The 27,151-nt window shown below is 43.0% G+C and overlaps 1 protein-coding gene across 1 annotated transcript; it reads right to left on the bottom strand.

Moving 5' to 3' along the window:
- Nucleotides 1-233: 233 nt before the first annotated feature.
- On the bottom strand, nucleotides 234-23,155 carry LOC117513018 (probable uridine nucleosidase 1). The gene is given in 7 exon segments (XM_034173344.1): nucleotides 234-439; nucleotides 529-592; nucleotides 594-641; nucleotides 5,449-5,573; nucleotides 5,576-5,630; nucleotides 12,927-13,109; nucleotides 23,017-23,155. Coding segments are annotated over 6 exon segments (657 nt in total). The 5' UTR covers nucleotides 13,086-13,109; nucleotides 23,017-23,155.
- Nucleotides 23,156-27,151: the final 3,996 nt, after the last annotated feature.

The following is a 27,151-nucleotide window of genomic DNA, read 5'->3' as shown; positions in this document are numbered from 1 at the left end:
TAATAATAATAATAATTTATAAAGGTCTTTCCCAGGAATCAAACTTCTAAACAAAATAACTCCAATAATAAAAGAACAAATGCCAATAATAAAACTATACTACAACAATGCACAAAATAAATTAAATAACTGCGATTTATACTCCGGTGAGATTATATTCTGGAAAATATAGTAGATTAATGAACGATGCTGTTGATATAATCTCTCTTACTGTCTGAAATGGTTTCTGTCCCTCACGTTTGTCCTTGGTATAACACAAATCTGTCAATATGCATTTTTAAAAGTTGTGTGTTTGGTCTCACCCATGGCAGGCTGTTTTCACAGGTGAACTCCCAGGTAGCAATGTAGGTGGGACATTTGTATCGATCCAGGACAATATGGGCAGCTTCGGAATCAGCCACAAAGTTAAACTCTCCACACACTGAGGTGTTTCCCCTCGCTGCACACAGACCACACAGAATTGCAGGAGAGCTCAATGGTTAGACGTAACACATACTGTACTTTGAAGTGAATTAGAGGTCAACATACATTCGGTGTTGCCTCCCATGATATAGAGTCCTTGCAGTTTCTCAGGGAGGGAAGGGTCCAGTTTGCACTGCCACAGCCAAATTAGTGAGAGGCCCCACGGCAACAAGTCTCACCTGCACAAGTGATAAAAACAGCATTTTTACCAGACGTTATCAAATATGGCCATTGGGTATAATGAAGACTTTGCATCAAAGACAAAATCAGAAAGAAGCAAACACATTTTCACTGCACTGCATGCTGTGACAGGTTGTGGAATGCTGAAGGAATCTCACTTTCAAGTATGCAAAAGGAAATGCAGTTACTTGTGGCAGGCCTGTCTTAACTTGTGTTCCTGGGTCTAGAACTTGTGTAACAATATAAAATGTTTTTCAGTTGCAAAGAGATACTGATCTAATCAGTAACCATAAGCATGAGCCTTGGGTTCTTGTCTGAAATTACAGTTGTGCTCAAAGGTTTACATACCCAGGCAGAATTTTTTTTTTTTTTTTCCCCCTTTGACAATTTTTCAGAGAATATGAATGATTATGCACAAACTTTTTTCACTCATGGTTAGTGGTTGGGTGAAGCCATTTACTGTCAAACAACTGTGCTTATTCATTTAAAATCAAAATGACAACAGAAACTACCCAAATGACGCTGATCAAAGTTTACATACCCCTGTTCTTAATACTGTGTGTTGCCCCCTAAACATCACTGACAGCTTGGAGTCTTTTGTGGTAGTTGTGGACGAGGCTCTCTGATGGTAAAGCTGCCACTGAATATGTCTTGGACTTTATTTACATCAATTACGAAGAATCCCGGACAGTATGGCACTCTATGGAGCAGGACTGTTCTCAAAACTGAGTGACTGTGCAAGAAGGAGAAGAGTGAGGAAAGCCACCAAGACACCCAGACAACCAGGAAGAAGTTATAGGCTTATGTCATTGCAATTGGATAGACTGTGCACAGTGCAAGCTTTGCAATTTGTATGCCCAGTTATACAGTTTCATGATGAAATGGTATAGAGGAAGATTTTCTTTAAAAGAAGACCTGAAACTTTAGCTACGATTTGTCACAAGGTACATCTGAGTTGCAAGCCTAGATTTGATTTGTTTTGGTGAAAGAAAATCCTTCTCTACTCACTATGATGCTAAGAGTGGTGATGCAAAATTTAAAATTGTGCATCATGTATTTCTTCGTAATTTATGTACAGTGAGGAAAATAAGTATTTGAACACCCTGCGATTTTGCAAGTTCTCCCACTTAGAAATCATGGAGGGGTCTGTCCACTGTGAGAGACATAATCAAAAAAAACAAAAAAACACAATGTATGATTTTTAAATTATTTATTTGCATGTTACTGCTGCAAATAAGTATTTCAACACCTGTCAATCAGCAAAAATCTGGCCCTCAAAGACCTGTTAGTCCGCCTCTAAAAGTCCACCTCCACTCCACTTATTATTCCAAATTAGAAGCACCTATTTCAGGTTGTTAGCTGCATAAGACACCTGTCCACCCCACACAATCAGTAAGACTCCAACTACTAACATGGCTAAGACCAAAGAGTTGTCCAAAGACACCAGAGACAAAATTATAAACCTCCACAAGGATGGAAAGGGCTACGGGGCAATTGCCAAGCAGCTTGGTGAAAAAAGATCAACTGTGGAGCAATTATTAGAAAATGGAAGAAGCTAAACATGACAGTCAGTCTCCCTGAGACTGGGGCTCCATGCAAGATCCCACCTCATGGTGTATCAGTAATCCTAAGAAAGGTGAGGAATCAGCCCAGAACTGCACGGGAGGAGCTGGTCACTGACCTGAAGAGAGCTGGCACCACTGTTTCCAAGGTTACTGTGGGTAATACACTAAGACGTCATGGGTTAAAATCATGCATGGCAGAGAAGGTTCCCCTGCTTAAATCAGCACAAGTCCAGGCCCGTCTTAAGTTTGCCCATGACCATTTGGATGATCCAGAAGAGTCATGGGAGGAAAGTTATGTGGTCAGATGAGACCAAAATAGAACTTTTTGGTCTTAATTCCACTCGCCGTGTTTGGAGGAAGAAGAATGCTGAGTACCATCCCAAAACACCATCCCTACTGTGAAGCATGGGGGTGGAAGCATCATGCTTTGGGGGTGTTTTTCTGCACATGGGACAGGACGACTGCACTGTATTAAGGAGAGGATGACCGGGGCCATGTATTGCGAGATTTTGGGGAACAACCTCCTTCCCTCAGTTATTAGAGCATTGAAGATGGTCATGGCTGGGTCTTCCAACATGACAATGACCCCTAACACATAGCCAGGGCAACTAAGGAGGGGCTCCATAAGAAGCATTTCAAGGTCCTGGAGTGGCCAGGCCAGTCTCCAGACCTGAACTCGATAGAAAATCTTTGGAGGGAGCTGAAACTCCAAACCTGAAAGATCTAGAGAAGATCTGTATGGAGGAGTGGACCAAAATCCCTGCTGCAGTGTGTGCAAACCTGGTGAAAAAACTACAGGAAATGTTTGACCTCTGTAATTGCAAACAAAGGATACTGTATCAAATATTAACATTGATTTTCACAGGTGTTCAAATACTTATTTGCAGCAGTAACATACAAATAAATTATAAAAATAAATAAATAAATAAATAAAAAATCATACATTGTGATTTCCGGATTTTTAAATTTTATTTATTTATTTATTTATTTTTTAGATTATGTCTTTCACGGTGGACATGCACCTAAGATGAAAATTTCAGACCCCTCCATGATTTATAAGTGGGAGACTTGCAAAATCGCAGGGTGTTCAAATACTTATTTTCCTCACTGTAAATAAAGTCCAAGACATATCAGTAGTAGCTTTACCATCAGAGAACCTCATCCACAATGACCACAAAAGAGTCCAAGCCTTCAATGAAGTTAAAGGGGGCAACACACAGTATTAAGAACAGGGGTATGTAAACTTTTGATCAGGGTCATTTGGGTAGTTTCTGTTGTCATTATGATTTAATACAGTTGTTTGACAACAAATGGCTTCACCCAGCCACTAACCATAAGTGAAAAAAGTGTTTGTGTTATTATTCATATTCTCTGAAAAATGGCCAACAATAAATAAATAAATAAATAAATTCTGCCAGGGTATGCAAATGTTTGAGCACAGCTGTGTGCCAAAACATCAAATGTTTCAGCTCATGATTTTACATATTTATTTTAGTCAAACTGTTGATATCAGAAACAAAATTACCCATTGTTTCCTAAGGGCCCCTTCACACATAGTGCGAAGTTTGGACGAAGTGCACACTTAGTGCGCATGACGCAGGAATCATGTGCAAACCGTGTAATGTCGTCCCTGTCTTCAATGCCTCAACTACAACTATTTGCACACACAAGCACCTGAAAGACAAAAGTGTGGCCTGTGCGAACCCATTGCACCCTCTCGCGGCAGGTGCCGGCCAAATTCCAGGTGACAAGCATGAACATCTAACACCGCTCGCATGGCACTTAGAAAATGTGTGGCCATTCACACTTTTGGCATGATAACAGACTGCAGACAATCACTGTCGTACTCGAAGTGAAATGTGTCTAAGTCCCACACAAGTGTGGCTTTGGTGTGTGCACTGAGATGACAGGAGGTGTGTCCTCCCACTGAAGCGGCTGTGGAAATCTGTAGATCTGGACATTCCAGCCGGACACCATGTACTGCGTTTGGACAGACATGCACAAACAACTGCCCACTGTGATGCGCGTGTGTCTGTTTGCTGTTATCAAGTGGACATAAATAAAACGTATATCACTGTGGTGATGTGCTGCAGAGAGTGAGCGGGTGCACGGCGCGCACATAGACAGGCTGCTCCCAGGATGAAACAGACTGTCAGAACAGAACACGCAGCAGGCGATCTCACTGTCACGTCACCCACGTGAGCTCTGTTCCACATGTCGCGGTGTCCTGCGGCGCATCGTCACAAGACACACGTGCGTGGTTGGTTGGAGACACGCCAGCAGACATGGGCATGAATGAGATGAGCTAACTGCTTCTCTTTCATGTCATTTCATGACTGTATGTCTGTGACCATGGGTGATTTGGAACAGACAGACCATATTTGTATTGCGCGCTTGATAAATGCAGTGTTTTTATATGGTGTGTGATTTTAATTTTTTTTTTGTTATACTTTCATGTCCTTCCTGATATGAGGCAGATTCCTGCAGCTTTCAAAGAACAGCTCTGTAGCTCAGTGGTAAAGTCTCTGACTGGCAATCAGAGCTTTTGGAAGGCGCGAGTTTGCGTCCAGCGGGTTGTGTGTGTGTGTACATATATATATATATATATATATATATATATATATATATATATATTTTTTTTTTTTTCACATAAGCGGCGCAATGTGGTCCCACAGGTACCGGCTGGTTTTTTATATTTCCTCCACATAAGCGGTGCGATGTGCCGCAGCTGGTACTGTGTGTTCCTGCCCGAAAAACACCGGCGTGTGCATGAACTCTTGCACCAGATTCGTGCACGCCTGCCCATCGGTGCAATGTTTCGTGGTGTGTTAATTCGAACTGTTCGCGCTGTTTTCGCCGTTTTCGTCCAAATGCCAACCAAACTTTGCACTTTGTGTGAGGGGGCCATAATCTAATCTAATCTTTGTTCGAAAATTCATTGGTGTCATTGAATGTGTCCCTGATTCCAGACCATTTCTGTCTGATTCTAGCAGTTTTATTTTTTAAGGAAAATAAAAAAATTTAGGCAGCCTTTCCCACATAATTTCTCATCTGGAAAAATGTTGGCTCTGATCTGGCAGAGGAGACATTATTTTGGCAGGTCTCATTATAAATGTACCGCTAGAAAATTCTAAAAGACTTTTGTTTTAAGTCTTGTAAGATTGTACACACTGTACAAGCTTGGGTTCTTTCTAATGAAAGAATAAAGAGAAATAGGTGTTTTGGTGTTGCTTTCTCTCACCTCCCCAGGGTTCTCATTGATGATCCTGATCATGGCCTGCACAGCTCCTTCCTTCTGCAGGTAATCCAAGCCTGGAGCATTTTTATCTGGGACATCGCCCAGCCCGTCAATCCCGTGATAATCTCCAGCGTGGCGTTTTTGGCCACCAGGGGAACAGAGCAGCCACGGTACACTGGGATTTTCTGTGAAGGATTTATTTAGAGTGAGGAACATAAGTATTTTGATAGTATCACCAGTTCTTGTAATTTCACTTCTGTGCACCACCACAAAGAGATGAAATGACACAATCAACATGTGCCTGTAGTGTTGACTTTCAACTGTAATTCAAGGGCTTTAACAGAAATATCACATTAACCATTTAGGAATTACAACCATTTTTATACCCAGTCCCGCCATGTTCAGAGCCCATAAGTAATTGGACAAATGAAATATAAAGATTATTTTGAAGACAAATCATTTTGTTTACCACCACTTTTCCTGAGACGGGTCAGGGGAAGGAGACATGAACATTTCCCACACTCTTAAAAAAATGAACCACTGTCTCAATGAGAAAAAGTGATCTATAATTTGCATAGAGTTTTTTTCAAGTTATTTCCAGTTAACTAAAGTTATTTCAACTTAACTAGAAGAAGTCTTGTAACATTAACTCAGTTGAAAGTTGAAATAACTAATAGAAATAACTTGAAACAAATCTATGCAAATTGTTGTTGAGACAGCAGTTCCTTTCTTAGAGTGCAGTCACTGAATATGTCTTTGACTTCATTTACATCAATCATTAAAAAGTACAGACAGCGTGGCACATAGTATGCTAAATCTGTCTGGAGGAGGCCATTCTCATAAGCTGAGTGTTCGTGCAAGAAGGAGACTAGTGAGGGAAGCCATCAAGACATTCACAGAAAAAAACTTGCCTTGGGAAAAAAGAAAGAAAAAAAATAAACATAAGGCCAGAAATATACTGGAACAGATAAATACTCATTATTATCAGCACTGAATATAAATGGAGCTGGTTAAAGGTGTTATACTAAATGTATATATTGACAAAATTATTGGTTAATTGGAGCTAAAAATGTTATTCAGTAGAAGAGAATAGCAACTCTACATTAACAGCTGGGAAGCTTCAGTTGCACAGTGTGCTGTTTTCCCAGAGAGAATGTGTCACATCTCTCTGGATTTTTTGGAGGCCCTATCTTTTTGTTGTTGTTTATTAGTTCTAGGAAGATGCTTATTGTTTACCTTTTGCACTGGTTAAGGTTTGTTATAGTTGTTTTGAGTTTTAAAAGGTGTAGAGTAAATGGATGTCGACTAAAATTAGGAAGAGGTAAATGTAAGGAAGAGGTAAAATGTCCAAAGTTTAAACCATCCCATCAAGAAGAAGAAGATACTGAGCCAACTGAAATGACGACAGTGTTCTATTGCTTTAACACAAGAAATTTAGTGAAGAGTGAACATTAAAAACTGAAAAGCGATTAGGTAAACCAGGTGTTCCGTTCCACATATGGCGAGAAAAGGGGTGTGGCTTTGTTAATTAATGAATTGGTACCATTTTCATTCATTGAACTACAAAAACACAATAAATCAATAACACTAACAACACTGTTATACATGAACCACAATAACAACATTTAAAACCTCAAAACCCTGAACTCCCATGGTACATTGCAGCACTATGTCCATTGTTCACTGTTGTTAGCTAATATCGCTAATTTCTCAAAAATATTAGTACGATTAGGTTTCCATTTTCACATGACCCAAAAGACATAAGCATACCAAGCAGAAAATGTCAGCTCTCCCCAGATTCTCCATGATCTAAGCCATGTACACACAGACCACTTGGTGATTATAAAATAGATTTGGGAAAGTATATAATGGTGGTGGGTTTCGTAGGTGATATAACTATTTCAATACTAAACATCTATGCCCCTAATGAGGAGGGGATTCTTCAGAAATATGGATAATGTAATAAGTAATGGAAAATGTATGATACTGTATTTGAAAACAGCACAAAATGGAAAACTAGTTTGGTTACCATCAGAAGAAAAAAAATCTAGAATGTGAATAGTCTTATTAAAGACTTAGGCCTTAATGATCCCTGGAGAGATAATAATTCCAGAGGAAAGCACATTACCTTTCATTCAAATCCACATGGCAGTTATTCGAGGATATTTTTTTCTGGTGTCTCAATAATACATACAAAAAGCCATGGATTGTAATATTGAAACCATAACTACAAGTGACCGCCTCTATCAAGGTGACGGTGGACTGATAAAGAGTCCTTCTTTAAATATTGTACACTAAATGTATATTTTTTTTTTATCAAATAAGATGGTATGTTGTGTGGGCCGCCCAAAGAGGAGGTACTGCTGGCTCACCACCAGAGGGCGCCCTGCCTGTTGTCGGGTTTCAGGCACTAGAGGGCGTAGTCGCCTCACAGGAGCACCGCATCTGACAGCTGTCACCCATTATTCATCAGCATCATCCATAAAGGCCTGGGAGAGACACCATACCTCTGCTGAGTTATCTGCTTACCCTCAAGGTAAACAACTCAGCTGTTTTGTGCCGTACGCACACGTTTTTGCATCTGAGCTTTTTGCAGTCGTAACCTTTTGTACACTTGCAGCTTGTAGCCGAGTTTGTGGAAGCTGGAGGAGTTGGCGTCTCCACTCCTCACTGCAGACTTGATTTAAGTGATACATAAGGCACTGCACGTACTCTGTGTTCCTGTGTTTGGAGGTGGAGGTTTTTCCCTCAGGAAGGAACTGTATTTTGCTGACTGTTTGCTGGGTGTTCACACACCCACCTTTAACCTGTCTCTTTTCCTGCCAGCAGTACCGGATCTGACAGCTGGAAGTGGCCACCTGGGGACTCAGGACTTGGTGGCTCCGGTGTGTTGCAGGTCTCCGTTGGCAGTGGAACCTCGTGGGTCCCGGCTCTTCTCTGGTTAGGCGTCTCCTACCCTCGGGCCTGCCCACGCGTCACCGACTTTTGTGATTGACAGACAAAACGCATATCTGGTTGTTTGTGCACATTTGCAGAATAAATTGTTATTTATTCTGACTTCCTATTGGCCGTTCATTTACGCCCCCTGGCGTGGGTCCGTGTACTTCACTTTCCCAACAGGATAACTCGGCCATGTCATGGACTCCGAGGGGCGTCTTCCACCAGTTGAACCACCAATGGAAATGCAAGGTGCGCAGGCTCCACCAGGATGTGAGTTGGGTGAGCTGCAACACATTCTCACCGACTTTATTGCTCAGTTGGATCTGTTAACCGAGCGGGATATTCACCTCACCCGTAGGATGGAGGCTCTCACCGCTCAGGTAGAGGCACGCACGTCAGGCGCGGCTGCAGCCCCCTCCTCCTGCTGGCCTGGCGCTTCATTATGATGATCCAGTGGTAGTTCAAAGGGCTCCCCCCCCGTTGCCCGAAGCTTACATTAGCCCCCCGGAAACCGTACGGGGGTTGTGTCAAAACGTGCGCGGACTTCTTGATGCAGTGTGCGCTCGTTTTTTCACAACGCCCCGTGATGTACGCGTCAGACCACAGCCAGGCGGCTTATGTGATTAATTTGCTTTGGGGCAAGGCACGCGCCTGGGCTACGGCACTCTGGGAGCAGAATTCACGGCTCCTGTCGACATACACTGAGTTCATCAGGGAGTTTCAACAGGTGTTTGATCATCCTTACAGAGGCAAATCCGCTTCAAGAGTGTTACTGTCAATCCGACAGGGGCGCAGGAGCGCCGCTGAGTATGCAGTCGACTTCCGCATCGCGGCAGCGATAGCCGGCTGGAATACGGTAGCGCTCCGCGCCGCCTTTGTAAACGGGCTGTATCCTTCACCTGGTGGTGAAGGATCAGCCGCAGGATTTAGATGGGCTTATCGACCTGGTTATACGGTTAGACAACTGATTAGAGGAACGTCGACAGGAGCAAGGCGAAGGACGTGGCCGGGAACGTGCCGCCCCTCTCCCTTCTGGGTCCAAAGCAGCGCCGTCCTCCCCCCGCTCCAAAGCCAGAGCACTCCGTGTGACAACAGCTCCCCCTGCTGACGAAGCTAATGACACGAGCAGGGCTAAAAAGAGATTTGATGACAGACAAAGGAGGCTGGCTCGTGGAGAGTGTTTTTACTGCGGCTCGAGTGAGTATATGCAGAAAAACTGCCCAAGCGGTTAAAACGCCAACGCTCGCTCTTAGAGACTGGGCTAAGGGTGAGTCATAATACTCACGAGGGAACACCACGTAAATCCACACGACTCCCAGTCACAATCCTCTGTGGGGATTTAACCCTTAATGCCCCAGCACTGATTGACACGGGGTCAGAAGGGAATCTACTGGACAGTAGATGGGCTAAGGAGGTAGGGCTCCCTCTGGTGGCCATTCCTTCACCATTGAAGGTACGGGCACTAGATGGCACCCTTCTTCCACTAATCACACACCAGACACAGCCCTTAACACTGGTTGTCTCTGGAAACCACAGGGAGGAGATTGTGTTTTTTGTAACACCTTCTACCTCCAGGATTATTTTGGGTTATCAATGGATGATGAAGCACAATCCCCGGATCGATTGGCCGAGTGGGGTTGTGGCTCAATGGAGCGAAACCTGCCACCGGGAGTGTCTAAGATCCTCGGTCCCACCCGGTGAGACTGCTAAAGAGGAGGTCCGAGTCCCCCCAATCTTACAATGGTGCCGGCTGAGTACCATGATCTTGTTGACGTTTTCAGCAAAGATCTGGCACTCACGCTTCCCCCGCACCGACCGTATGATTGTGCCATTGATTTGGTTCCGGGCGCTGAGTATCCATCCAGCAGGCTGTACAATCTCTCACATCCTGAGTGCGAATCAATGGAGACCTACATCCGGGACTCTTTAGCTGCAGGGTTGATCCGGAACTCTTCCTCCCCATTGGGTGCAGGTTTCTTTTTTGTGGGCAAGAAGGACGGCGGACTCCGTCCATGCATTGACTATAGAGACTGAACAAGATCAGGGTTCGCAACCGATACCCGTTACCTCTGTTAGATTCGGTGTTCACGCCCCTGCATGGAGCCAAAATATTCACAAAACTGGATCTTCGTAATGCTTATCACCTGGTTCAGATCCGGAAGGGAGACGAATGGAAGACGGCATTTAACACCCCCTTAGGTCACTTTGAGTACCTGGTCATGCCGTTCGGCCTCACCAACGCGCCTGCGACGTTCCAAGCATTGGTTAATGACGTCTTGCGGGACTTCCTGCATCGGATCGTCTTCGTATATCTAGACGATATCCTCATCTTCTCCCCGGACCCTGAGACCCATGTTAAGCATGTACGTCAGGTCCTGCAGCGGTTATTGGAGAACCGGCTGTTTGTGAAGGGCAAGAAGTGCGAGTTCCACCGTACTTCTTTGTCCTTCCTGGGGTTCATCATCTCCTCCAACTCCGTCGCATCCGACCCGGCCAAGGTAGTGGCGGTGAGAGATTGGCCCCAACCGGTAAGCCGTAGGAAGCTGCACCAGTTCCTTGGCTTCGCTAATTTTTACAGGAGGTTCATTAAGGGCTATAGTTCAGGTAGTTGGTCCCCTTACAGCCCTGACCTCCACAAAAGTCCCCTTCACCTGGTTGGATCGGTGCCACGTTTAGGGAGTTGAAACACCGGTTTTCGACTGCGCCAGTTCTGGTGCAGCCCGATCCTAACCGCCAGTTTGTTGCTGAAGTGGATGCCTCTGACTCAGGGATAGGAGCCGTGCTGTCCCAGAGCAGGGAGTCCATAAGGTTCTCCCACCCTTGTGCCTATTTAAGGCATTGCACGTACTCTGTGTTCCTGTGTTTGGAGGTGGAGGTTTTTCCCTCAGGAAGGAAACTGTATTTTTGCTGACTGTTTTGCTGGGTGTACACACACCCACCTTTAACCCGTCTCTTTTCATGCCAGCAGTACCGGATCTGACAGCTGGAAGCGGTGGCCACCTGGGGACTCAGGACTTGGCGGCTCCGGTGTGTTGCAGGTCTCCGTTGGCGGTGGAACCTCGTGGGTCCCGGCTCTTCTCTGGTTAGGCGTCTCCTACCCTCGCGCCTGCCCACGCGTCAACGAGTTTGTGATGACAGACTAAACCGCATATCTGGTGTTTGTGCACATTTGCAGAATAAATATTATTCGGACTTCCTATTAGCGTTCATTTACGCCCCCTGGCGTGGGTCCGTGTACTTCACTTTCCCAACATGGTAAATTAATTAAAACAATACACAAAGGAATACTTTCAAATAAATCACAATTATGGGAGGGTGGGAAAGCAGTAATATAAGAGGGAAAATAATAGAAATATCATCCAGACTGAAAAAGCACACTTAGAACAGCCAAGAATGATAGAGAGTAAATTAAAGTACTTGGAGATAGCATTGGTACCACAGTCTCTTGTACAAAGAGATTGGTAGCGTGTTTTGAAAACATGGCTGTGATTGGTCTCTGATACGTCGGCCGCTATTGCTATCACGCCACCCTCTGTGACTGCTGTGGTGTAACTGCCGAAAATGTGAAAAACAAACCGAAAGACTTGAAAGTGTGGACAAACTAGTGCAAAATGTCGGGTGGTGGAAACCGGTATTTGCTTTGTGTGTCTGGAATTCACACGTCAACCGAAAACATTTGGAGGTTTGAAACATTGTAACAAAGGCTGCAGCCAATCAGAGAGAGGTGTGTCTCAGCCAATCAGCAAAATGTTAGAATCTGACTAAAAGTCACGTGGCCAAATACGCTATACCGACTCCTTGCCTTGGCTGGAGGAGTGGAACCAACTTACTTGGAGATAGAACATAAAAAAAATCAGCCAATTCTACATTAATTGAATTGAAAAAAGACCGGCAGAAATTGGAAGAGAGGGAGCCTTATAGTTTACAAGCCAAGGTACTTTGAGATGAGTATAATAGGGCCGGCCGATTACTGCCATATCTACACACAGATATTTGGGATTGCCCAACGCTACTGAATTTTTGGAGTGAAATTCAAAAGGAGATGAACAGATTTTGGGTATCAATTTTACTTTAGGAACCCAGTACTTTGTATATAGGTATTATGAGTGATGGAAAATTGATTTATTTGTTGAGAATTTTGCTTTTAATTGCAAAGAAACACAGTGACTGCCTTCCTGTATGAAAGCGGAAGCTGCCAGCTAATGACGTAGGAGAGACAGGATGAAGAATGGTCTTTGTATAGACAGAATCACTGCAAGATTTACAACTGAAAACAGACAGGTTTGCTGATATATGGGCACTGATGATCCAGCAATACCAGACCTCTAATCACCTCTTTTTATTTCTGTTGTGCACTTTGGTGTTGTTATTTTCTTTGGTGTATCATTTAAGAAGTTACTTCAGCTTGTATCTGTGACTCTATGAAGGTATGTACTATGTATTTGGTTTATTTATTTTAGTTATTTATTTTGACATATGCATCTGTTGTTTTTGTTATTGTGTGATAAACTGAAAAATAATAAAAGAAAACAAAAACTTACTTTGAGTTGGCCGCACTTGTCGAGGACACGGAGTGTGTTTTTGAGGACATTCTCCAGTGGCGTGTTTCCATGGGTACATGTGATACCCAGAATCTTCACATCAGGGGCAGCAAGCGCCACCATGATGGCCTGGGCATCATCTACACCTGTGTCCCACATCAAGTAGCAGCTTCTTTCTTCATCCTACACATGAAGTCAAATGTTGTGACACAGCGCATGTTTAAATAAGTATTTTTCAGTTAATAAAGAAAGCTGCTAAACAGTAAAATGTAAACAGCAACAGCGGCCACTAGGACACTGCGATTAGAAACATGGCTTTAAAAGCCATTGCAATGACCTGTCTACTTTTATATTATTTTGTCTTAAAAAATACCAACATGGACCAATAAAGGAGGTCATGGTCCTCACCTGCATCTATCAAAACCCAAAATGAAACCTAGAACTTAACGTGCATTAGGTTGGCAAGCCCACTCATTGATTGACTGACTGGCTGACTGACAGACTGACTGACTGACTGACTCCATTAATCATTGTACTTTGTAAGTTATGCACTGCAGAAATCTCTTTACATGTTATCATGTTAACCAAACACTGATGACAGGGAAAAGATATAAAATTTCAACAATGGTCAGTGGGTGCAATCCCCACTGACAGCTGAGCAATCAAATGCCCTTGATGAAGGCACTGAGCTGTAGACCTCTGAGACAGGATTGTCTTGAGGCACAAATCTACAAAGGGTACATTTTTGCTGCTTTGAAGGTCCCAATGAGCACAGTGGCCTCCATCATCCCAAAATGGAAGATATTCAGATTGGGGAGGAGGACCTTAGTCAGGGAGGTGAGCCAAAACCCGATAGTCACTCTGTCAGAGCTCCAGCATTCCTCTGTGATTTGAGGAAACTTTCCAGAAGAACAACCATCTCTGCAGAAATCCACCAATCAGGCTTGTATGGTAGAGTGGCCAGACAGAAGCCACTCCTGTGCTTCTGTCTGGCTTCTGTGGGCTTCCATGTGCCAAAAGGCACATGGAAGCCCACCTGGAGTTTGCCAAAAGACACCTGAAGGACTCTCAGACCAGGAGAAACAAATTTCTCTGATCTGATGAGACAAAGATTGAACTCTGGTTCCCTACAGTGAAGCATGGTGGTGGCAGCATCATGCTGTGGGGATGTTTTTCAGTGACAGGAACTGAGAGACTAGTCAGGATTGAGGGAAACATGAATGCAGCAATGTACAGAGACATCCTGGATGAAAACCTGCTCCAGAGCGCTCTGGACCTCAGACTGGTGCCAGTTCTTTCAGCAGGACAATGACCCTAAGCACAGAGCCAAGATATCAAAGAAGTGGCTTCAGGACGACTCTGTGAATGTCCTTGAGTGGCCCAGCTAGAGCCCAGACCTGAATCCAATTGAACATCTCTGGAGAGATCTGAAAATGGCTGTGCACTGACACTCCCCATCCAACCTGATGGAGCTTGAGAGATGCTGCAAAGAGGAGTGGGCAAAACTGCCCAAAGATAGGTGCACCAAGCTTGTAACATCATTGAGGCTGTAATTGCTGCCAAAAGTGCATCAACAAAGTAGTGCACAAAGGGTGTTAATACTTATGTACACGTGAGTTCTTTTTTTTTTAATAAATTTGCATACATTTTTTAAAAACTGTTTTCATGTTTTTTCATGCTATCATTATGGGTGTTATGAGTAAAATTTTGAGGACAAAAATGAATGTTTTCCATTGTGGAATAAGGCTGTAACATACAGTGCCCTCCAAAAGTATTGGAACATTTAGTATTTCACACATCCATCCATCCATCCATTTTCTTCCGCTTTATTTTAATTTTTTATGCCATTTCAAATACAAAAAATAAAAATCCTCTTTAAACTCAAACTGAAAACAAATCTCTGCAACTTGATATAAATTAAATATAAAAGCCAAGATGATGGACTGCATAAGTAATGGCACACTTTGGTATAATACCCGTAAATAATAAATCAAATCAAATCAATTTTATTTATATAGCGCCAAATCACAACAAACAGTCGCCCCAAGGCGCTTTATATTGTAAGGCAAAAGCCATACAATAATTACAGAAAAACCCCAATGGTCAAAACGACCCCCTATGAGCAAGCACTTGGCGACAGTGGGAAGGAAAAACTCCCTTTTAACAGGAAGAAACCTCCAGCAGAACCAGGCTCAGGGAGGGGCAGTCTTCTGCTGGGACTGGTTGGGGCTGAGGGGAGAGAAATCAGGAAAAAAGACATGCTGTGGAATGCCGTGTTCACACCGGGTGTGACGCGAGCGACTGCAGCCACAGGTTGCCATGTAATCCCTATGTAGGAGGAGTTTTGGCGCCAAACTGCGCAGCGCAACGCGATGGACGCAAGTGAAGCGATTTTGAGCGTTTTGCGCGTTTGTGGCGCGATATTGCCTCGCGTCACGTCGTGTTGCCCTCCTCCCCAAGTTAAAAAATCTGAACTTTTTCGTCTCATCGCGCCACGATGACCAATCAGGGACTGAATATGTAGTGACGTGGAGATGTCTGGAGTTTGACTGATGATACTCTCTGTATTGGGAGCTTTCCACAGCAACTCGCTCCATGTGATCAAGGTCCGTCATGTTAGCTTGACTGACAACCGGAGCCGGCGAGCGGAATGGAAGCTCCTCCTATTTGATGACGCACCGGGGCGAATTTTCGCAGTGAAAGTCCACCCAAGCAGAGCGACACACCGGGCGAAGGAGGCGTGTCCGTCGCCTGGTGACCCACGCGAATTTGTAGTGTCTGATCGCGCCCGGTGTGAACGCGGCAGAAGAGAGCAGAGATCAGTCACCAATGATTAAAAGCAGAGTGGTGCATACAGAGCAAAAAGAGGTGAATAAAAAGAAACACTGGGTGCATCATGGGAACCCCCCAGCAGTCTAGCAGCATAACTAAGGGATGGTTCAGGGTCACCTGATCCAACCCTAACTAGCTTTTTCAAAGGAAAGTTTTTAAGCTTAATCTTAAAAGTAGAGAGGGTGTCTGTCTCCCTAATCCGAATTGGGAGCTGGTTCCACAGGAGAGGAGCCTGAAAGCTGAAGGCTCTGCCTCCCATTCTACTCTTACAAACCCTAGGAACTACAAGTAAGCCTGCAGTCTGAGCGCAGAGCGCTCTATTGGGGTGTTATGGTACTATGAGGTCCCTAAGATAAGATGGGACCTGATTATTCAAAACCTTATAAGTAAGGAGAAGAATTTTAAATTCTATTCTGGAATTAACAGGAAGCCAATGAAGAGAGGCCATATGGGTGAAATATGCTCTCTCCTTCTAGTCCCTGTCAGTACTCTAGCTGCAGCATTTTGAATTAACTGAAGGCTTTTCAGGGAACTTTTAGGACAACCTGATAATAATGAATTACAATAGTCCAGCCTAGAAGAAATAAATGCATGAATTAAGGATTATTAACAAACTGCGAGTTTTGTACAGGGAAATATCAGACTGATGTGTTGTCAGTACGGTCCGAGTGATAAGGGGGTCTGATATTTCCCCGTATAGACCAAGCAAGCGAGGTTAATACTTTGTTTATTATATGGCTATTTTATATATATATATATATATATATATATATATATATATATATATATATATATATATATATATATATATATATATATACAAGGTCTGTTAGAAAAGTAATGGACCTTTTTATTTTATGCAAAAAATATATGGATTTAATTCATATGTTTTTACATCAGCCAAGCTTGAACCTTCGTGCGCATGCGTGAGTTTTTCACGCCTGTCAGTTGCGTCATTCGCCTGTGGGCAGGCTTTGAGTGAGCACTGGTCCACCCCGCTCATCATTTTTTCATTGCGAGGAAATGGCGGAATGATTTGGGCTTTGCTCTATCAGAATTTTTTCAGAAACTGTTAAAGACAGGGAGCTGGAAACCATTCGGAAAATTCATTTGGCTTTCGGTGAAAATTTTTTGGGCTTCACAGAGATTACGGAGTGTTACTACTGCTTTAAGGACGGCCCACAATGGTGCATGGCGCGCTGCGCTCCGAGCCGCGATCGACAGGCAAAAATGACCATTTCATTTCTAAACGGATGGCTGTATGGATCCGGGACCATCGTGTGCAGTTTCTCTGGTTATCACAAGAGCTGGACATCAGCCATTTTCCGTCAGATTTCACTTTTAACAAGAGATTTTGTCATGGAAAGCCGCGCGGAGGCTTCGCGCGTCACGACGGAGCCGCTGATGGAGCGAGACAAAGAACACCTCCGTTTTCGAGTGTCAGAGGACAAGTTGGGACATGCCTATCTCGGCTTTCAGTGGCTTACAAAAACTCTTGTTAAAAGTGAAAATCTGCTGGAAAATGGCTGATGTCCAGCTCTTGTGATAACCAGAGAAATTGCACACGATGGTCCCGGAGCCATACAGCCATCCGTTTAGAAATGAAATGGTTGTTTCTGCCTGTTGATCGCGGCTCGGAGCGCGCCGTGCGCCATTGTGGGCCGTCCTTAAAGCGGTAGTAACACTCCTTAATCTCTGTGAAGCCCAAAAAATTTTCACCGAAAGCCAAATGAATTTTCCGAATGGTTTCCAGCTGCCTGTCTCTAACAGTTTCTGAAAAAATTCTGATGGAGCAAAGCCCAAATCATTCCGCCATTTCCCTGACAATAAAAATCTGACGAGGGGGGTGGACCAGTGCTCACTCAAAGCCTGCCCACAGGCGAATGACGCAACCGACAGGCGTGAAAAAACTCACGCATGCGCACGAAGGATCAAGCTTGGCTGACGTAAAAACATATGAATCAAATCCATATATTTTTTGCATAAAATTAAAAGGTCCGTTACTTTTCTAACAGACCTCGTATATATATATCTATATGTATGGTAACAGGTCCGGATATGGAAAAATATCCGACCAGTAATCAGCCATTCAGAGTGTGCATAGTATCACAGCCATATAATAATTAGTTTTATTGCCAGTTTTCTTCAGACAAGTCAAGGGATGGATACATGAACATTTCCAAGTCACTGAAATTGTCTTGGACTTTATTTACATCAGTTATAAGAATTACAAATAGTATGGCATTCTATGGTAAATCTGTGTGGAGTAGACAGTTCTCAAAAACTGAGTGACTATGCAAGAAGGAGAAGAGTGAGGAAAGACACCAAGACACCCAGAACAAGTTATAGGGTTCTTTTGCTGTAATTGTGTCATGGTTTAAGATGGCATGGCACGAAAAGGAGGTGGACACAAAATGCAGACTCACAGGCTCAGGAACTGAGGTAATTAAAAAGGCTTTTATTGAATACACAGGCAGAGATTTGGTACACAGTTTGGCAGTCAGCGGTGCTGACGTTCCAGACAGTCAAGGGCAGAGACAAAGGCGTAATCCAAAATCACAAAGCAAGGTAAAAAAAACATGGCAAACAGGACTATAACAAAGGGTGGAACAAAGACTCATAAGTCTAATGAACTGTTGAAGTTTGACAAAACACACACGGCTTAAATAAGGAGTAATCAACAGGAGATAATTAATAAAATGAGACACAGGTGTGGATAATGCTCAGGAAGGGGGCGTGGTAGGATGAGATAAAGATGAGGGACGACACAGCAAGAGAAATCTTTGACAGAAGCAGGGTTCTAGCCAGAACCATTTTAGTGCCGGGTAAATTACGTGATCACGGCTCATGGGCCGGGGGGTGCAGGGGCTCCCGGCGGGGGTCAAGGGGGCAAAGCCCTCTGAAGTTATAGGGTTTTATACCTCTAAAATGTTATTGACAAGCCCTATTTTAACCACTTTTGAGTGGTTTTAGATACATTGAAAGGAAGAATAACAGACAAAAAAGACGTTTATGTTGCAATATTTGTAAAATCAAAGTTTAAAAGATTAAAAGCACATTAATATTTGATGGACATATAGCATTTGCTCTCTTTGTTCTTCTTTCATCCAGTGAAGCAGACAGAGTTTTTCTGTCATGACAGTTTTTTTTCCCAACATATTTGAGTGGGACTGCATTATTAAAAAAACATAAAACAATATAACCACTAACTGTCTTGTTTAAACAAAAGCTGAATGAGGCTCCTCTCTCCCTCCTCCTCCCCCATCTCTCTCATGTGTGCTCTATTCTGCTCCTCCCCCTCCTCCTCGCTTTCACCATTCCTCCAAGCTTTTTGGAACAGGAGCCTTTAAACTGTAAAATAACCCTAAACTTCTGAATGGTCAACATCTACTGACACTGACACTCTGGATTATTTTAATGAAACATTATAATGGAGTTTTTTTCCCTTTAAATTAGAGCAGATTGACACGCACAGTGTCTCCGTTCTACTGCCGTTCATCTCCGCCACAAACTCTGCCGTTTTCAGCGGAGATATGAAGAAAATGAGAAATATATTTATTTCTTTAATTATTTGGTTGAAATTGCAAAATAAAACAAAAGTACGACACTATAAGCTTGAAATATGATCAATTGGTACATTTTTCAGCAACATTTCAGTTCATTTTTTTGGAAAATCTGTGCCAGGCGGGAGAGGAAATTTGAACCCATGAGCCGGGTGAAAATTTGCAGTGCTGGGCGGTACCATCCGGCGCCGCTCACCGTAGCTAGAATCCTGGACAGAAACATCAGCAGTGAACAACATAAAATGCTAAAAGAAAGATTAACCAAATGGAAGGCCTAATCAATAATAACATGAGAAGACCAAAGGAAAAAATTAGGAAACAAATGAAAAACTTGAAAAGAGATCAACAAGAAAATAAAAGGCAGAGACTAAACTAAAGCTGAACTGACAATGTGCCAAAGGTATAACAAAATAAATAAAACCACCAGTGACAGAAAATCAAAGACAGTGGACCGAAGCGGGGAAACAAGGACACAGACATGGGATACAACATAACATTAGCCCAGATATTGGGGAAATCTCAACATCACCACCCCCCCCTCCACAAACAGCTGACACAGATGGCCGACAGAACCCCCCCCTCCAAAGACCAAAAGGAAGATGACCATGGGAGGGGGGAGGGGGACCCGAAGGTGAAACACCCAAAAAAGGACCACTGGTGGGAAGCCACAGCACTCATCCACAGTAAATATAAAGTATAAGACAAGCAGCCGGATGGCTGCGGTAGACAACCAGAACCAAGGAAACCCAAGGCGAAAGGCTGAATGGCCTGCCAGGTGGGTGACCATGCAGCAAAAGAAAACCGAGAGGGCGGTCCAAGGAAAAGCCCAAGGAACAGCCAAACGGCCCTTCAGGGACCATGGCAGAGTCCAGATAAAGGCTGTGCTGCAGATTACAGGCCATGGTAATGTCAGGGGGCGGACCATGATGACCGCCAGGGACGTAGTAGGTCCATGGGGAGTACCAGGGTCAAACACATGACGTAAAACCACAAAAAGTATTGTGTCGCCATCTGTTTATGAGATTTTATTTGTTTTGGTGTCTTGTCTGTTCTCTGAGTATCTGCTTTCCTGTTGCATGTCCAAGTCCTTTGTTTATGCCTGATATATCTGTCTCCTCTCCCGGCATGTCTGTGTCTGCATCAGCTGTCATGTCTGTCCACGTCGGTTGTCATGTGTCTGCAGATGTGTATGGGTGTGCATGCACCACTCTTTCCCTCTGCTGAGTGGGGTGTGGTAGGCTTGTTGCCTCCGCTCAACCTCCTTGTCTGTTGTGTTTGTGTGCCGTCATGGCTGTGTCCGCGTCAGCTGTGTTGTCTGTCTGTTGTAGTTGTGTGGGTGCGTATATGCGATCGTATGTTTGTCATCCTGCGTGTTTCTGTCTGGGGTCCCATGTATGTCTGTCTTGTGGGTCCCAGTAGTGTGGGTGCACATCCCTTATGTGTGTCTTGGATGGGCGTGTCTCTCCGGCATCCCGCTCTCATGTGCGTCTCTGGTCTGCATGCTTGAATGTGGGTGTGTGGTCTAATAGTCACGTATTTGTGGGGAGGTGATGGTCTAGTGGTTAAGGCATTGGGCTTGAGACCAGAAGATCCTCGGTTCAAATCCCAGCCTGACTGGAAAATCACTAAGGGCCCTTGCCTTGGGCAAGGTCTTTAATCCCCTATTGCTCCCAGTGTATAGTGAGCACCTTGTATGGCAGCACCCTGACATCGGGCTGAATGTGAGGCATATTGTAAAGCGCTTTGTACATCTGATGCAGATGGAAAAGTGCTATATAAATTCAGTCCATTTACCATTACCATTTGTCATCATTGACTATGCCTTATTTTCATGTGGGTTTTGTTTCAGTTTGTGTTAAGTTGTTTCTGATTAGTTATCTTTATTCTCCTCATTCTGTTCTCTTATTTCTTTATGGATTTAGTCTCAGGTTGTTGTTTATTTGTGTTGTTATTTCTTGACTTCAGTCTGCTGTGTATGTCTGAAATTTGTTGCCCCTTCTGTTTAGTTTAGTGAATTACATGTATGCTCTGATTACTTCACCTGCTGCTCTCTCCCAGCTGCTGCTCATTTGTCGGTTTATTTAAACCTCCTCGTTTGTTCCTTCCTTGGGGTTCATTGTTTGTGTTTTCTCGTGTGAGGTGCTATGTATAGTGCTGGTTATTGTCTTTGGGTTTTGTAGTATTTTCTTGTCAACCTTTGTGTTCAGGTAATTCCTTTGAACTTTAAGTATTTCAGTCTTTCTGTTTGCGCTCCTGATGTCATTGTTTTTTCTCCTCACCCTGCATTCAGGGTTGGGTTGTATTTTGTTGAAACCATTCCCACTTCTGTTGTCTTTTGAATTCCACACCCCTAGTGGGGGTTAAGACTATATTTTTGTTGTATCCTTCTCCACTCCTTTTTTGTGATTTTGACACACTGACGTCATTAAATCTTGGCTTCTATTTGGAACTTACATCTATGTTTTGACTGATCTGCATATTGGGATTCTACTCTGCCTACTCCTGTCACCTAATCATAACAAAAAGAACAAAACTCCCCCAGGGCAATGGATGCATTAAGGTGAAGGCGGTAGAAGGGAAAAGTAACCTGGAGAGGAGTGGACCTGCTTAAGGAACCGGACGTGCATATCGGGGCAGCTGATGGACCCAAAAAAAAACCCACCATCAAACAGCTAAACCAATAAAGCAACTGAGAGGGGAACCAAAGGATGAATGACAACCAGTGACAGAAAATCAAAGACAGTGGGCCTAAGTGGCGAAACAAGGACACAGACATGGGATCCAACATAACATTAGCCCAGATACAGGGCAAATCCTGACAGACTGGAGAAATTGTGCATCGTGCATGTTTTGCATTTTGTATCCAGAGTTATACAACTCATGATGAAGTGGTATAAAGGAGGATTTTCTTCAAAAGAAGACCTGAAACTTCATCTACAGTTTACCAGAAGGTACATCTGAGATGCAAGCCTTAGTTTGTTTTGGTGATTGAAAATCCTCCTCTATACCAATTCATAATCCAATTCAGAAAAAAAACTTGTAAGTGCAAATTTTATAAAACACCCCTGCAATGATCTTACATTTACCTCAACTTCTATTTCACTGCAGACAGTATGAACCCAAGATATTTCATGCTGTGTGGTCAACTTCATTTGTTATGAATTTTTGAGAGGATTCCAAATGCGTTCTCCACGTCATGAAGCACAGGAGAAAAGCTGCAGCTGTAGAACATTCCTCTGTCATTCCAGAGCGATTAGAGGTGTTTTCATCAGCCAAGTTATGAGAGCAAATGATTAATCTGCTAAGAAATTATTATTTTATATAATGCAGCATCCAGCGGAACAAAGCGGGTCGCATTGGCACGACAAACTGCGCGGCAGTGCGGAGTTAAATGCGTGCAAGTGTCAAGGTGCCTTATTCTTACTGTTATTTGTTATTCTTTTATTCATAATCTCAGCTCTAATCTAATGTGTGTGTGTGTGTAATTTACAATTACTAAACAACAAAGATTCATTCCTTAAATAATTATGGAATAAAGAGTCTTTTAAAAACAGTTTTGTCTCCCACTGAGACGTGAGAGCAGAGCACAGTTAGCTAGTTAATTAGATATCCTGCCATTTATGTTTGCTTGAACACCTCATGAGAAAATGAAATAAATAAATCATATATATATCATATATATATATATTACTTACTTGGGATGCCGCTTCTGACAGATATCTACTGGTTTCTGCCTTGAAAGTGGAGTCGTGGCTACTCCCTTTGTAAATGTCTGAAACTTGAGAAGAGCAATTATTTGCAACAGCAACATGCAACCACAACCCAGGCAGTGGGTGTGGTTATACAGCCAGCGTGGTTTGACTTGCCCTGAAAATTCTCGTTTTTTCCTCTTCTCGATGAGGTACATCTTCATATATTTCAGCTGTTACCTCTGGCAGACTGCGTGCTTCAACAAAATCTGACTGTTTTATTGGTTTTTCAACCTTTTAAGAGTTTTATGGAATTTTCTGGTAACATTCTATCTGTAAGGATCTAATGGAAAAGAAAGCACATGTTGTGCCCTCTTCACATTTGTTCTGCAAAGTACAAGTACAGCGTGGTATCGTCTGCAATGTGAGGAGTCGACACGGGAGTCTGCAAATCACAGCCACATAGAGAAATATTACGACACGAAACTGGCCTAGAAAGCTCTATGAAGGCACATACTGGCATATTATTATTATAAAGTTATACATTTGTGAGAGAAAAACCTCTCAGTAACAGCTTGAACATGGCTGACTATTAATATTATCATATTAACTTTCATGTTAGCTCAACGAGAAGGAGTTTGGAGCATTTATGTTATGGAAACAGGAAAAAGAAGGAGCTCATCCCTATCTCTCTCTAACAGGCACAAAGCCCTCCTCAATTCAGAAACATAATTAATATGATATTGAGAGAGTGAGAGCTCATCCCTCATTCTCTTCAGAGTTTTTTCCCCTCCAAATATGCCCCAATTTCAATTCAATTTCATCAGCTTATAAAGTGCCAAATCATAACTAAAGCCATCTCAAGGTGCCTCACACAGAAAAGTTCAATATAAAATTTTAAATATATAAATAAGATTAAAAATTAAAATACATAATTAAAAACAGAAATAAAAGAATAAAACAGATAAAAAATAAAAGCTATTCATAAGAAAGAGAATAAAAATAGGCTTTAAGTCTTGACTTAAAAATGTCCACGGACTCCGACTGCCTCACGGTCGCAGGAAGACCGTTCCACAGAGTGGGTGCATGATAAGAAAAAGCTCTTTGACCTGCTGACTTCTTCACCCTGGGAACACAGAGTAGTCCCGCATCCTGCAACCACAAAACCTGGGCCCCACACGGCTTATTTTTCAATTAAATTCTGGGTCTGTTAGTGAAGCTTAGGGCTATTTTCTCTGCTTTCCTGTCGATTTCCTGCTGATGAATTATACTTTAGGTGTAGCTTTTCTGGGAGACTGATTCTGCTCTTTTCCTCTCTGTCCGAGGGACGGATAGTGGGACGGCAACTGAAGACATGGTTCCAGACTGACAGATTGCACACTGCTGGATGACCCCTGCCTGTGGTATAACCACCTGTGTGGACGTCTCAACAAATACATATTCTTTTGTTAATATGTCATGTTGTTTTGAATTCCTGTTTTCCATTTCTTCACCTTTGTAAAATTTTATAAAAACCTTGTAACTGTTAGAATAGCCTAAGTAGAGGGTTGCCCCTTTGAGTCTGGTCTGCTTGAGGAATCCCTGTTCAATGTTCCTCACAGCAGTGGAAGAAAAAGAAATCCTAGATTTTGTTAACAATTGAAAATACAAAACATCTACTGATTTAAATTAAATTGAAATGATAGTTGTAAAACAGGTCATTGAAGGGATTTCAGAACCATTAACATATATTTGTAATTTGTCATTTCAAACCGGTAAATTTCCCAATGAAATGAAAATAGCCAAAGTTGTACCGTTGTATAAGACTGGGGATAGACACCACTTCACAAATTATAGGCCTGTTTCTTTGCTTCCACAATTTTCCAAAATATTAGAAAAATTATTCAACAATAGATTAGATAAATTCATAAACAAACATAAATTACTTATTGACACTCAATATGGATTTAGAGCAAATAGTTCAACATCACTGGCATTAATAGAATCAGTTGAGGAGATCACAAATGCCATAGATTATAAATTACATTCAGTTGGAATATTCATAGACCTTAAAAAAGCATTCGACACAATCAATCATGATATATTAATCAATAAACTTGAACAGTATGGGATCAGGGGATTAGTGTTGCACTGGGTGAGAAGTTATTTGAGTAACAGAAAACAATTTGTGAAGTTGGGGGAATATACATCATCATGCTTGGACATTGCTTGTGGTGTCCCACAAGCTCTGTGTTCAAATAAAAGGACCAGAAGGACCCTAGAAGCTATCCAAAAGCCTGCATTAGCATTATTCTGTGCCATCAGCAGGTGGCAGTGCATTTTCCCTTTCTTAGATTAGATTTTTTTTTTAACATTAGATTAGATGAGATTTATTGTCATTGTCATTAATCCACAGTTATTACTTGTTTACCGTAATAATGGCACACATCAGAATTAACGACAACACATTTTTGACATTTTGTATGTGCACTAAACTTGAAGCAGTCCATCATCTGAATTGAGGCAAGTGGGTGAAGGCTGCAGCAGGAGGGGCCTGTGCCACCCATCTTGGGGAGTTGAAGGCTGCAGCAGTAAAAAAACAAAAAAAAAAACACGCTGCCTCCAGGGTGGCAGGGAGGAAGCCAGGGTGAGGGGAGTGGAGAGACACGGGGGGTAATAGGAATGGATGGAGGGAGATATGCGTCATGTGCAGATGAGTTAAGTTTCTGTCTGTGTGTGTGTGAAGTCTGACATTGCTAGGCAACAGCAGGCTGGAGGTGGGGGTAGATAGGTGAGAAGGGGGAGCCGAATTCCTTCACCAAGGCTGAAGATCCTTCTGGGGATCTACGGCCTTGGTGAAGGAATTAGAAAATTCTCAGTTATTTTCAGAAAAAAAGAACAGACTGTTGCATTCTTTTGGGCCCCTTCATACATAGTGCGAATTTGGTTGATTTGCACAGAATGTGCGCATAAAGCAGGAATTGTGTGAAAAACGTGTAATTTTGTAGCTGCCTCCAACGTCTCATACACCTGTTGCTACAACTATTTACACACACCAGTGGCTGAAAGACACAGCGTGTGCTGTGCGAGCCTATCGAACCCTCTCACAGCAGGTGTCGACCAAATTCCAACTGACACACACGAACACGTAACACCGCTTGCATGGCACTTAGAAAATATGTGGCCATTCATACTATCATCACGAAGACAGTCTGCAGACAATCACTGTCGAGCTGGATGTGAAATTTGTCTAAGTGCCCCCATGACTGTTGAGTTGCAAAAAGCCACACATGTGGTGCATGTGTCTCGCACGTGTGCATAAAATGCATAACATGCTTATATGTATGTATAGATCTGATCACATGAGGGGGCCCGGACAGCGAGGTCTGATCGTACACAGCGCGGAGAGGTGCCTGTCAGCTGATCACAGCACACTGACAGCTGGATGACAGCTCAGTGCACACATTACAAACACAGAAACCACTGCCAGGACAGTTATATAAATAATTACGACAATACCTACATATGCAATTACATAACAAATAACGAAAATGAATGACCACATAACACAGAGAGTGACATGCTGGTCTGGGCACTGAGCGGGCAGGGGGGCATGTCTGCTCACAGCTGTGGCTGTAAAGATCTCTGCTCCTGGATGTCCCAGCTTGAGAACACGTTCCCTGTTTGGAAGGACATGAACTTACAACATTCCTCTGTGAGACGCATGTCTCTGCCTGCTGTCCTCATGTACGCTGGGCTGCAGCGGTCGGACACAGTGCACCTCCTCCATGTCCTTGTTGATTTCAGGCATTTTTCCACACTGATTATGAGCCAGCAATGGTAGGTCAGTGGTAATGTTTCTGTCTGGTAATGAGTTTATGGGTTCAAATCCCGTGAGTGACATTTTTTTTAACCAGCGTTATTTAACCGTGTTCTGTATTGCATCCCCTTTCATGTATTATTTATATCAACCCAGTTATATTCACTAATTATACAGCTGTTTTTTAATTTTATTGTTCTCCACATCAGCAGCGTGATGTGGTGCAGCTGCTCGCACTGTGTTTCTGCTGGAAAGACACCGTCACATGCACGAACCATCACACTGGGATCGTGCACGCCTGCCCATCGGCTCAGTGTTCATGTTGTTCGTTCATACGAGCTG

This window comes from Thalassophryne amazonica, chromosome 1, assembly GCF_902500255.1.
Source record: "Thalassophryne amazonica chromosome 1, fThaAma1.1, whole genome shotgun sequence".
NCBI lineage: Eukaryota > Metazoa > Chordata > Actinopteri > Batrachoidiformes > Batrachoididae > Thalassophryne > Thalassophryne amazonica.
This window is presented reverse-complemented; position numbering and strand designations above follow the sequence as displayed.